We start from the raw sequence: 14,240 nt of genomic DNA on the forward strand, positions 1-14,240 counted from the left end.
TGTACGGAGAGGAGCAGAGTGAGATGAGAAGGGAAGAAGTAGGCAAGGCTGAATCCATGGCAGATCTTTAAGAGGCAGATGTTACGGTCGATGTGGTCCATTTCACACGTAGGCTTTCACGACCAATATTATATCCATAGGGTGTTTTTTTGGGGTTACAGTGACGCCATTACATTTATCCCCCGTCTATTTACGACCGAAACAGGAGGAGGTCTCCACAATTCTGGCTGTCTCCTGATGAGGCAGGCTGTAATTACTGGCGAAATGTCACAGGACTCGATTTATAAATGTTGTGGGAATACTCCCCAACGCACCGGTGTGCCGAACTAGTAACTTATTTCGCACATTTTGCCTACGTGACAAACATACGAATTGGCTGCGTCGGGTGGTGGTGGGTTTAACGGCAGATTTATATTTACGCGATCTAACCCAAACCCCCCCCCCCACCTCCCGCATCTATTTTGGAGTCCATGTGGTATTGGACTGAGAGCCAGTGGACTGGGAGTGCTGGTGTGATGATGGTTTTTTTGTTGGGCTTTGACAGTTCACCGTGTGCCGCCACATAGGGGGCAAGCTGACGGGACGTGTCGAACCAAATTCTTGAATGAAGATTCTTGGCACCACTCGCACTTCTTGCACCACGCGATTTGAGCCCGCTGTAACAGCTTTTTCAACACGTGCGTTATATAAGCAGCTTATCTGCACGCATGTAAGTTTTGTCCAGGGAAGTCCAAACAGCTCCACCTAGTTTCGATGAATGAATGGAGCTTTTGCGGGCAAGGTCGATGTTTAAAAAAATAAATTGTGATCCGACCAATAACACAACTGAGTAGTTCCCATGCTCATCTGCTATACTATTTACAAAAGAATGGGGCAATTCTAAATCTATTAAAAAATATACAATTAATAAGCGTAATGCCCACATCTATATTTTTTTACCGTTATCTTCGTCGCATGAAACTAGAGAGCATTACTGTCCTGGACATTGTGCAACCGTGTTGTTATTATGTACGTTGAACTTATTTCGCACCATACGGAGCCAACGCGATTGCCCAACAAACGGCGGTCCTCAAATCTCTTTCCAGAAAAAGGGCCGGTGGCGGTGGCCGGACGCCGGGGCTATAATGTAATCCAGAGACTTCGAAACGATGAAACTAAAACGCAGCCTTTCCTTCTCATACTGCGGCAGCAACAACAACAACAACAAAAGCACAATGGGAGCGCTGCTGGGTGGATCGAACGCGCCAGCTTTTCACGGCCGAGTGCGGTTTTCCGGGTTTGCGCTAAAACGTTTCTCCTTCTCTCGACTTCTCTCTCTCTCTCTCCGCACGCGCCGCTGCGGGAGGTCTTCAACTCGCCGAACCCTCGCAGCACTCATCCGCCTGCCTGCCTGCCTGCCGACTTGCAGCAAAACTGCTGACTCGGCTGAACAAAATTCCGATTGATCGGCGCCCATGGCATGCGGGCGGCGGCCTCCTCCAAACACACATTGTTCTATGCCCGTTTCATCCCGGGGGAAGGGGGGGGGAGCAGCTGATTCATTTACGTACGCTCGTCCGAATTAAGTGTTTTGTACAAACCCCCATTCTATTTTTATTTACGTGATAATAAAAACTCAATAATTAAATCGCGTTGTTGTGGAGAATTTAAGTAACAAAGCAGATGAGTAGCCAATGTACTTTTTCATCCATGTATCTTTCCAAGTGAAAATGTCATGATTTTTTTTTTCTACTACACAATCCATCGGACCCTCCACAGCCTTCTGGGAGCAAATCATTTCAGCAGTGCAAGCAAACTCTGGACCGGTTTTCGACATGACAGCGTCTCATTGGCAGTGTCGGACCCTGTTCTCGTATGAAGTGGCTAAACGCTTTCAAAGGCTGCCCTTGGCTATGCTCTCCCTCGGATTTCAGCAAGGAACTTGCTAGGAACGTGGCGCGCAGTTGGTCGTTATCCATGGCATTGCCCACGGTACAGCCGGGGGCGTTGCTAGAGCGATTGGAACAACAGTGTCCAAAACACCGTACTCAATTCCCATGCAGGCATTCCGCAGGACACGGATATCATCATTCTGACATTAACATCGCGCATCATTGTATTATTATTTTTTATTATCATTATTACAACTACTACTACTCTGCGTGTGTAATGCGTTGCATATGTGAAACATTCCAACTGTCTAAAACTTTTTCAAATGGTCAAACTTGTAGGTTGATTTTGTGGAAATTTGTAATTAAATAAAGTTTACGCTTTAAAAATATATACAACGATGCTTGTGTCTGGTATAAAGAATGTTTCGCGTGTGTAACGGAGATAACTTGAGATAAAATTTCAGACGTTGCACTGACAGCAGTGTTGAAACCTCTTCACCGATTTCCCTACTCTGAAGGGAGAGCCAATTTCGGTGCTCCAAAACGTTACGTGATTGCAGATTTTTCAATTTTACAAAACGGCAGTCGTGTTTGTTGATGATGATAATGATGACGGCAGGAGTAAAGTATTTTCCAGCCAGGCTGCTTTAGACGGCTGCTTTAGACGGCTGCTTTAGACGTTATGTAAAATGTTTACCAGATACCACCATGACATTCTGCAGAATGGTGGGTGGCGGGGGGGGTTGGTGTGGAGAGAGGGGTGGAAATCCAAACACAAAAAGAACAGGCCAGTGTTGCCTCTAGATTTTGAAGAGTGATTTAGAGAGAGTGGGGAAACATTAAGAAATAAAAAAATGTAAACTGTGTGAGTGTTAAAAGGAAGCAGATGACAGAGGCACACACAGCCAGACAATAGGACGAGCCGGGGCGATAATCTCATCACGTTTCCGTTCATATTCTTTGGGTCTTTCGGTAAAGTCACGTAGATCTGTTCAAAGAAAATAACAAAAAATAACAAAAAACTACGACATTTCGATCGCAAAACAAGCAGTCGTCTTCTTTCCCCCCCTTTTCCTGAAGACGACCGCTTGTGTTGCGATCGAAACGTCGTAGTTTTTTGTTAATTTCTTTCAACCTATCTACGTGACTTTACCGAAAGACCCAAAGAATATGAATTCCTGCAGTCACGAAAGCTTTAGGTCAATATTTCCGTTCATTCTGTTCAATTGATTGTCTTTTAGTGCGTAGATATTTATACGTTTCAACGCGATGCAAATTCACTTTAGCTGTGGGCATAGCGGTAAGGAGGGGGGAACTGTCTGTACCTCTGCTGGATGCCCCTGCTGCTGCTGCTGCTGCGTTTGTGCATTTGTCGTGGGCAAGGGAACACCTCCGCTCACCACCTCTGCGTATGTCGGAATGGGCATCGTCGCCAACGCCGCTCCTGCCGCAGCTGCTGCCGCCGCAGCCGCAGCCGCCGCCACCACCCCCTCCGCATCTGCTAATAAACGCACACAAACACACGGTCAGTCCTGACGATCACAAACTAAACTAGAAACCTTTTATTTTACCAGCTCTTTTTCAGAAGCGCTCTGGCTCTCAAATGACAGTTCAACCATCAGGCTTATCACATGGAAATGTACAGCAGCCAAATACTCCAAAAGCGTGATGTCGATTCTAAGCGTGGAGAGAAAAACCGGAGGGACCCGGATAAAAATCCACGCGACCACAGAAAGAGAAACACCACAAACTCCAAATATACAGCAGGCGTCAGGGTCGGGATCGAACCCAAGGACAGGCACGGGCAAGCGCGTAGCGACGACGGCGAGCTCGCAGTGTCGCGCACCGCCTGCCGGCGCAAACGTCCGACGGATTGCCGAGCTGCGTGCGCTTTCGCTGCATGTCCCGATTCTTTAGCCGCTCGATGCGCTCCATGCCTTTGCTCGTTTCCGGCAAACGCCACTCACGAGCGCTCCGACCGGGCGAGCGACGTTTTATACTGCCCAGCAATGAGAGCAATTTTCGCGATTTTGGGCGGGGGGGCGGGGTCGGTCACTATGGGAATCAAGAATGTTATTTTATCGTCTCGTTTGACCCCTCTCGTTTGTATTGTTTCTCGCCATTTCGTTGGCGCCGTTTGCCTAAAAAGCACATTCGCTTGGCGCGTGCACACAATTCGATGCGTGCATCGTGAATGCAAAACAATCGATTTCAATCGACAGATCGGTGACACGCCTAACCAACGGGCCATTACACCTGCACCGCTAACGAGCGACAAAACTCGCAAAACCTTACCGGCTGCCATCGTGCCTGCCTCCTTCTGCTGCTGCTCCCCCTCCAGCTGCTGCTGCTGCTGCTGCTGAGCCATCATCATCGCGGAGGCAACCTGCGACCCGGGAGGCTGCGCCTGCGCGTGCGCGCCCAACTCGCCCTGCAACGTGCCGGCCGGCGCCTGGGACGCCGTCACGCCGGCCGGCAGAGCCTGCGCGTGGCTCTGCGCCGCCTGACCTTGGTTCAGCGCTTGCTGGAGGTGGGGTTGAAGCTGCGGCTGCGGCTGCGGCATCTGAGAGCTCGGCTGGATCTGCATTTGAGGTTGGCCCGTCGACTGCATCTGCGGCTGGGCCGCGGAGCTGGGCTGGCCAAACGACTGCGTTGGCTGCTGCTGTTGCTGCTGTTGTTGCTGCTGCTGTTGCTGCTGTTGCTGCTGCTGATGCTGCTGTTGCTGCTGCTGCTGCTGGGAGGTGGACGGCACTTGCTGTCCGGCGGCGAAGGATGCAGCGGCGGCCGCCATCGCCGCCAAGCGCTGGGCGTCCTCGGACGTTTGCGGGATCGTCTCGTCGGCACGGGCGCCCAGCTGCTCGCGCCGGCGCGTGATGAGCACGACGCGATCGCGGATCGACTTGGCGACGATCTTCACGTCGCTCTCGTGGACGAAGCTCAGGTTCACCTGCGTGTGTGTGAGCGAGAGACAAAAGGAGAGAGGCTGATGTATGCATGTGTGTTGAACTTCTTGCACACCGTACGTAGGCCGAGCGTACTAATCGGAGGTGCGGGGGAAGGACAAGTACAGTAGAACCCTTCTTGACGACCACCCCTGTTCACGACTAATCGCTTAACGACGGGCCTCCATAGAGCCCAATGTGTTCACTTACCGACCATTCCCCTGGCAATGACAGTAAATATGAATCAATGCATTGATTAACCATGTTTCTTTTAACATGTGTTTATATTACAAAGTACGTTTTTTGGGTGAAAAAGGGTAACTTTCGATGGTATCGGAACGAATTGAGCCTTTAACATGTATTGCCTATATTCGCTTAAAGACCAAATCGATTAATACCGGATTCGTGTAAACCAATTACTGTCGTCAAGAGGAGGGCTTCGACTGTAAACACAAAAAGCAGTTGTCAATGAAGAAAACGGGAAGGAAAAGTGAATGACGGGTGCACAAGGAAGAGTTGGAAAGGTGCACGCGAGGAATCCGCATCGAGAGACAGAGAGAGGAGGGGGGAGGGGCGGGGACGGAGTGTTTGAGCGGGTTGGAGACGTCGCTTCACTTTGACTGCGGAGCACAGCGACGTGGGGCCAGAGGTCGCAACCGGGTACCCGATACCCATACCCTACCCGATACCCGGCTACCCGTACCCAGCCGGGTACGGGTACGGGTACCCGTTTGTGACCCTGGTGCGGCCGGGTACGGGTAGGCCGTGAGTCACTGGTGAGTAACTGTTTGTCACTCATTTCCAAACGAGGAAACGTCAGTGGAAAAAGTGTCGCCTCTGTCGACCCACACCCCCGCTCCCTCACCGCTAAGGTGGATAAAAGAGGTCACGTGACATGGTCTCAGAACAAACTCTTTGAAAGCCACTTCTGCGGGCCGTTCTCCAACACGATGTTGCACGTCTCTGCCAGAGCTCCAAACTGACACTGCAGTGTAATGGCCAACGGTGTCACAACAGCAGCACGACTGCAATAAAGTTGGGGGGGGGGGATAAAAAAAGCCAAAAAGGACAATGCCAGTTGACAACGCCAAGAGCAGAATTGGAATAACATAAAAAAATAGAGTTTGACTTTTGTATTAATTAAATTATTCGTGACAACCTTGCTCTGGTGATGGAATGCCGCGATCCATTTCGGAATCCCTCTGGGATGGCGATGCGATGTGAAGGAAGTTCAACATATGTACGTGCATATTGTGCGCTTTGTTATTTTTGGCGCTCGAGTTCAAAAAGCACGCTTCATACACTGCACTGCTAAACCTCTGCTTTCAAACCTAATTACAACTTCCAGTTCCTTATATCTAATATCTACAGCCTGCCTCTCAGATGTTGTTGTTGGTGGTGGTGGTAATTACATTTGTTTTACGGCAGTAAACCTTTTTATCGTAAATTTATTAAAAATGTATCTGATACGGGGAAAAACCGGCGGTTAAACGGCACAGTGGTGGAATGACCGGTTGGCAGGCTACACCATGAACATGGACGACCTGTGTTCAACTCCCGATCGTGGCGAGTGATACTTGAACCAATTCCGGACAACCGGCACTGCCGCCGGAGTACGGTCCAACGACCCCCACGAGTGACGTGACATTGGGGAGGCCTTCATGCAGCAGTGGCTTTGACAAAGGGCTGCAAAATATTGTTCGCTATTCATCAAATCGACTATAATCTGCATTGGGTGAAATGGCCTTGTTATTTCTTGCTCATATTCCAGAGAAAAGAAATGTTACTCGTCGCTACAACAATAAGAAAGAAAACCAGCACCGACTGCTAAAAAAGGAGCTCAGCCAGGGCTAAAACGCCTACAAAATATCTTCTTGCAAATTTGTGCCAAATTATAGCCCCAGAGAGACAAAAAATAAATCACGGGGATTATTTTTCATTATTTTTTCCCTCCTGTATGATTGAGCTGTAAAGTCAATCGCTCATGGTGTCCAATACAGTGGGACAGACCGCCCGCTGTCTTCATAACCACTTTACGCCGTCCCGTCTCCCACCACGGAACATAGGCAATGTGCCGCTATGCAGTGAGCGACCGGCCGGGTGTTGAACAAAGGGCCTCTTCCCCCCCCACCGCTCTCTCTATCTCTCTCTCCCTCCCGCACACTCTCTCCCGTACTCTCGCGCACTCTCTCTCTCTCGTCCGCTCTCTCTATCTCTCTCGCGCACTCTCTCTCTCACTCTCTCTCTCTCCCGGACTCTCTCTCCTGTACTCTCTCTCTCTCCCCCACTCTCTCGCTCTCCCCCCCTTATCTCTCTCCCCTGCTCTTTCTTTCTATCTCCCCCGCTCTCTCTCCCATACTCTCGCGCACTCTCTCTCTCTCCCGCTCTCTCTATCTCTCTCTTTCGCTCTCTCTCTCGCCCGCTCTCTCTATCTCTCTCCCCCGCTCTCTCTCTCTCGCTCCTGTACTCTCTCTCTCTTTCCCCCACTCTCTCGCTCTCCCCCCCTCTATCTCTCTCCCCTGCTCTCTCTTTCTATCTCCCCCGCTCTATCTCACTCTTCCCCGCTCTCTCTCTCTCTCTCCCCCGCTCTCTCTTTCTCTCTCCCGACCGCTCTCCGCCCTCACCATCTCCTGCGCCACTTGCTCCGGGAGGTCCGTCTCCAGGTTGAAGCTGAACTCGATGGCTTCGTTCACCATGTGCTTCCCCTTCAGCTTCTTGGGGTCCTCCACTCGCAGCCACAGATTCATCACCTGCTCACGATTGGGAAGAATCATTCACAATTGTCATTCGGGTTAAGCGGTGTTAATAAATTGTCACTCGCACATTGGGAGCGATTATTATTATTATTAGGCGACACCCGACCTACAACGGCTCGACTTGCGACCCCCCCCCCACCCCCACTTTGACCACCTTCATTATCATCAGTATGTGAAGAGGAAATATGATACACATGCAGAAAAGTACTTAAGTATTTTCAAATGTCTTTGTTTTTACTGAATAAATGTTTGTAAAAGTTGTATTTAGTTACAATACATGTTTGTTAGGGTTATTTTCATTTATTTTCGTGGTCAATTTTGGTATTTTTATGGTACGTAACGGCTTTCCAGGAACGGAACCCCTATGTATAACATTGTGCCCTATGGGAGACAAGGATTCGATTTACGACGGCTCCACTCGCTGACCGTCATCCAGGAACCAATTCTGTCGTAGGTGCGAGGTGGTGGGGGGGTGGGGGGGTGGGTCGCCTCTACAACCAACACCCGGGGGTGCGTTCCTGAAAGAGGTTCGACGCCGGATGTCGAAGCGACGTCAATCGAAGCGATTTGCGGGGTTTGGTGGCGAAGGCTGAGAAGCGGTGGATACGAGAAAGATGGACGATGCGGTCAGCGATGTGGCGGACATGGAGGTTGATGCGACGCAAAATCAGGAAGTGCAATTTATAATAAAGTGACGACGTATTTTGTGGTACATGCATTCTTACACGTGCGTTCAGATTCATGCATCATTACCTTAAGAATCGATATTAATCCACGATTCAAAGCATTGTTATGCCGCTATAAAGAACAGTTTGTAAATTGAAAATTATTAATCGCCATCTCTAAAATGTGGAGGGTGCGCCGCTCAGATTCAATTGCGCGACACGCGGGTCTTCCGACAGAACTGAAGAGTACGTTATTAATTCAAATTACTATTACCAATCAAGTTTTATATCAGGCATTCAATGGCGGCAGTGGCGGTGAAAGTAGCCTAGCCTAGTCCCTTAGATGTCGCTTGTATGTATGTTGAACTTCTTTCGCACCATACGATGCCAACTGTGCTCATCGGCGGAGGTGTATGGGGAAAGGACAGACGGAACACGAAAAGCAGTTCTAAAGAAATTAGTTTTCAATCTATAATTAAAAGCGCACACATCTCGAGTGGCTCCAGAATAATATCGGAAAGGCAGAACGTTCCGGACGGCCACAACGCCAAACAAGACGGGGAAGCTACGGGAGCAAATGACCCGAGTGGCGATTTCCGAACAGCGTTTCCGTTGAAGCGCAGCCCGTTACCGTCTTGATGCCGTCGTCTTCCTCTGCCAGCTCCACCCGCACGCCGGGGTCTTCGGCGAAGAATGCGTGGCTGAGGAGGTCCTTGATGGAATACCTGTGGGGCAGACGGGGGGCCAGAGGGGAACACGCAGCGTGGCCAAGTGTCATCGATAAGATTTTACGTGGCAACTCGTGTTCAGAAAAATATCCAACGGATCCGTCGATCGTCAAGAAGGTGTTTCTTACGCGCACGCGACACGCGCGCATCGAATTACGCGTGCAGAAATCGCTTAGCGATTAATTCACTTTTTTATTTTACGAGGTAAGCCCCACGGAGCTACAGAGATCTTTTTCAGAAGCGACCTGGCCACAAATGATAGTGCAAATTATACATGCACGCCTGACCCCTGTACATATACAAATACAAAGAGTCCCCATAGACCCTTCAACAACTGTTCGGGCAAGTGATGTGAACGAGCACCTATGAAGGCTGGTACAGGACACAAGGGAGTATTGTGGCGAGCACCACACCCGGCCACCTTTGTCTTCCAAGTGGCGATGTTTACACATTGCACCAGATACTCATTTGAGGCCGAGTCGACCTCGGGGAGGCCCAGGACCGGTTCAGATAATTGTCACTGATTTTGGCCCTTGAGTAGAAATCAAACTCGGGTTGCCGGGTTCATAGCACAGCACGTTAACCACAACATGACCGCTCCCCATTATATTGGATTGTGTCCGCACCTCTGATGAGCATGGTTGGCTACGTACGGTACAAAAGAAGTTCAACATGCATATACGCACACATACACGTGTGTGAACACATACAGTTTAATGTTTTATAGCACAAAAATTACATTTTGGGTATGCGAGAGATGACGGAGGCTGGATTCATCACGCCAATTATTTTATTAAAACAATGAAAATCCCGATGGAAAAAACCCGATGCTGCCAGCCTTGACAGATACTACTTACTCTGTTGCATGTCGGGTATGTAGGTATATATACCTACGCGGGGGTAAAAATATTTTTGAGGAGGGGGGGGGGGGTCGACAATTTTCGGAAACCTTTTATATCAACCATTTACCCTCCACTTTCTATAACTTTTTGGACTTCTGCAGCCTCTTAGAATTTTGTTGGTGGAGAAATGGACAAACGGCCCACCGGCCATTCACAATAGCTTAGTATCTGTGTATGTATATGTAAGGTTTTTAAGAAAAGTTTTGAAATATATTCTTTGCCCGGGCAATGCCGGTTACTTTCCGCTAGTTGCATATATATCTCTTGCCACAAATAAATATTGTTTGAATGCGTAAAATGCCCACGAGGCAGATGTATCGGACCGCTGGTTTCATTATCTCGATTGTGATCGGTGACTAATATCGTTACACGATGGCTGTGTAATTTTTTTATTAATTTTTTTATTACAGGAACTCGATAACAATCCGAAGAGCACAAGCGGGCACAATGGTCCAAGTGTTTTGCAACAACCGTAGTCATTGGGGGGGTGGGGGTGGGGGGGTGGTGACCGACTTGATGCTCCGTCGCAGCTTCCAACACAGGAAGATGGACCCACACACGGTTCGCCGCCTCGTTCTTGACCCAATTTTCTGCATCTGCTCTGCTTGACGCTATTTCTGAGCCCCTCCTCCCCCTCAGGGGGAGAGGGGGGGGAATCCATAAATGTCTCCTTTGCGCCAATGTGACCTCGCTCCCGGTTCTGCCCGGGAACCTTTTTCCGTAAACACCAGTTGCTTTGGTTGCTCGCCGACCGGCAGTGAGTTTGCGTTCGATCGAACCCCACTCTTAAATCTGCGCGAGAAAATAGAGCTTGATAGCCCGTCGCATTCCTCCAGTGTAAGGGGGCGCGCGCCACAGTGTTAACTACCTTGCCTGGTATACGGGAGGTCGTAGGTTCCCCGACGCCTGTTGTATAATTGGAGTTTGCGTGTCTCTCTCCACCTGGGTCATGTGGATTTTTCTACGGGTCCTCTGGTTTCTCTCTCCACGTTTAGAATCAACATGCATTTGGAGTATTTGGCTGCTATAAATTTCCACCTATAAGCCACTTTGTTGAGCTATCATTTGCGGGAGTCAGGTCGCTTCTGAAAAAAATATATACAGCTCAGTGGACCTTACCTGGCAAATAAAAAGAAAATTGTTTTGATAGTTTTAGCTTAAAAACAGTTGACGATTCTGAATATCGCCCGATCCCGTCGTTAAACCTCGGAAGCCAAGCAGTTGCGTTCGATCGAACGATCGGCCACGCACTCATAGCAGGTGCTATACGGTTTACGGGGAGAGGTTGTGCAAGGATCAGCGGGGGCAGTGCGAGTGGCGGAATGCGGCGAGCATAAATGTTGGAGCAACTTAGAAGCACAAGGATGGATTTCACTGCACTGCTCTCCGCTGACCAATGTAATTCCGCAAGCAGCCTATAACATTTGTTATTACATTGGTGTTCGCCCATCCAAGTACTGCCCCTGCCAGTGGGTATAAATATAGCAGCTTTAATAAAAAAAAAAGACTGCATTAAAGGCTTAAAACGCAAGTTATATTTTTAAAAATGGCCCTCAAGCCATAGTAGACATACAGTGGGGCAAGCATCTGCAATATTCGCGATCTCATTTTAATAAATGTTCAAAAACAAATACGCATTCCCCTCGCAACAGGGTACAGCATACACACCCAGCTCCTGCGATGCTTGAGGAAAGAAATCAATTCGCAGCAAGCTATTGCAGCCAGATAGGCACAACATGAATTCTCATTGCGTTCCAATTAAGCAATTAGAGAATATGCACACGCACACACAAAAAAAATCCATTACTCAAGCGGCACGAAATCCCATTAGGGATACAGTGCGAATAAATATGCGCCGTATCGCTCAACTTTTGCCTTCGAGTGCACGAACGCGCGCACATACACACGCGAGCAACGCTTTTCCAGACCGCAAATACACGACGCTGGGTCTTGATCGTGGAAAATTTGGAATTCAATTCAATGAGGGCTCGGCTGCCAAATAAAGCATGGCCATTGTTATGGATAACAGCTGAGAATGTTGGTTTCAGAGCTGTACGCATTTGGCGACAAATGGAAGCGGGCAGCGCTTGTGCACGCTGCAGCAAACGAAACCAAATTTAGTTTGCGCTATTTGTGAGCATCCGTTAAGGTCCCGATGTCGACTCCGCCGCAGTCCCGAATGTCGTGGACCTTCTTGGAAGCCTGCTCATCATTTCCAAGCTCAAGAGCCTCCTCTTCCCTTTTGCCTGCGACCAACGGGACTGACCTCTTTCGTTCGATAAAACAAATAAATGTTCGCCGTGTCCGCTAAGCGTCTTGAGATGCGAGCTCACACTTAGCCCGCTTACACAAATGTGTTTACATAATAGGTTTTTGGGTCAGATAGCGTTATTTATAATTGTGTCGTAACCCTCCACCACCCGACACAGCCAAACAGTAAAAAATGTGTCACGTTTTTCAAAGAACAAAATAATTCACTTCTTTAGCCCACCGGTGTGCTGAAGAGAGAATCAACAGCATTTTTAAATTTGAGTACGACGTTTCGTTGATAATTACAATCAGCTTCATTGGGCATTATCAGCGAAACGTCGTACTCAAATTTAAAAATGCTGTTGATTCTCTCTTCAGCACACTGGTGGGCTAAAGAAGTCAATCATTTTGTCCTTTGAAAAACGTGACACATTTTTTACTGTTTGGCCATGTCGGGTGGTGGACGGTTACGACACATTTATAAATAACGTGATCCGACCCAAAATCCTATATTATGAATAATATTGGTCGCGAAAGCCTACGTGTTAAATTGACAAATGTGTTTAGTCTGCTGTCCTTCCGCTGCACCACCGATTGGCATGGTCGGCTACGTACGTGCGAAAGAAGTTCACCATGCATCCACGTACATGAACACGACTCGCCGAGACACACCGCAGCGATCCAGACTCGCACCGATTGCAGACTCGGAGAACACCGGTCTCGTACAAATATCTGTAGACTCGCATATAGACCTTAATTTTGGAGCTTTCGTGATTGCAGGAATTATTCTAACTTAGCAATCTTTGAAATACGTAATCGACCAGGCTATGCGTTAATTATGTGTTGACCGACTCTCTGTGTCGTTTTACATAACATTTCGATACTTTGCTAGGATATTTAATTTAGTGTGTTCTTTCTCCCTCTAAGCCTGCGTACTTTACTACGCGTCTCTTCGTACTCATTGACATGTAAATTTTTTCTCTAACCCCTCCCTCTCTCTGCCTCCGCCCCCCTCTGTCTATTTAAGGCCACAACACAGAGACGATCACCCCTCTCTGTACCTGTGTTGCTCTCTCTATGTATCTTGGTGATATCTGTCTGCTTATATGTCTGTCTATAGTTTTCTGGTTAGATTTTATGTCGCTATTTCATTATACCTGATGACGATTGCTTGTGTTGCAATCGAAACGTCGTATGCTATTATTTAATTTATTATTTTATCTTTATACGTGACTTTACCGAAAGAACCAAAGAATAATCGCATATAGACCTTGGACAGCCTCTCTATCTTGAGATGCGGTCGCATAGGAACACTATATAAATGCTAATTTTATTGTCGGGGGCCAGCAACCCTCGCCACCGGGCGCCACGGTGGCGGGATGTTAATTACCTCGCCTGGTATACAGGAGGTCGTGGGTTCGATCCCGATCCTGACGCCTGCATATTTGAAGTTTGCATGTTCTCTCTCACCCGAGTAGATTTTTATCTTTTTCCCTCCACGTTTAGAATCAACATCACACGTTTAGAGTATTTGGCTGCGATACATTTCCACGTGATAAGCTACCTCGTTTGCGCTATCATTTGCGCAAGCAACGTCACGTCTGAAAAAGAGCTAAACAGCTCGGTGGGCCTTCTAACCTGGCCAATAAAAAATAAATTTTGTTCAAATGCTCATCCCCCAGCTCGACAGGACATTGACCATGCCGCGCCAGGAAAGAACTGCCGCATTGGTCGAGTCGACCCGGGAACGTGCTCGATTTGCAAGCACAGAGGTCACCGCCGGTTCAATTTGATCTGTATGCGAGTTTGTGTGGAACTTCTTTTGCACCGTGTGCAGCCAACCTGCGCTAATCTGGTGGTGCGGATCTATCTCCCAGCACGGCAGCCGAAACATTGGACCACATTTATCACATTCCCCTGTTCACCCGGTGGTGCAAATTGAATTCGTCTCACCGGGATCATGACAGGTAACTGACTGCAACAGTGGAAGCAGCAAGACAGGCGTATGAACAATTCATACGACCCAGAGTTAGTTCCTGGGAAAAAACACGCCGATGTAAGCGCTCCATCTCTCACGACAGACTTTCTCTCGAGCATGTTTCCCTCCGTAGGCTGTCACTACCGTA

At 48.5% G+C, this 14,240-nt stretch overlaps 1 protein-coding gene across 13 annotated transcripts in view; it reads right to left on the bottom strand.

The window, feature by feature from the left end:
- LOC144943697 (uncharacterized) overlaps nt 1-14,240 on the bottom strand; it is a 127,990-nt gene that overhangs the window by 40,962 nt on the left and 72,788 nt on the right. For 9 of the 13 annotated variants that reach the window (XM_078871442.1, XM_078871441.1, XM_078871452.1 and 6 more), the window contains exons 7-10: nt 8,866-8,959; nt 7,438-7,563; nt 4,167-4,818; nt 3,197-3,372 (exon numbers count right to left, since the gene is read on the bottom strand). In XM_078871442.1, the coding sequence (XP_078727568.1) occupies nt 3,197-3,372; nt 4,167-4,818; nt 7,438-7,563; nt 8,866-8,959 (1,048 nt within the window). The remainder of the gene's footprint in view (nt 1-3,196; nt 3,373-4,166; nt 4,819-7,437; nt 7,564-8,865; nt 8,960-14,240) is intronic. The other 4 variants (XM_078871446.1, XM_078871440.1, XM_078871447.1 and 1 more) reach the window with 4 other exon arrangements.

This window comes from Lampetra fluviatilis, chromosome 32 (genome assembly GCF_964198595.1).
Source record: "Lampetra fluviatilis chromosome 32, kcLamFluv1.1, whole genome shotgun sequence".
Lineage (NCBI taxonomy): Eukaryota > Metazoa > Chordata > Hyperoartia > Petromyzontiformes > Petromyzontidae > Lampetra > Lampetra fluviatilis.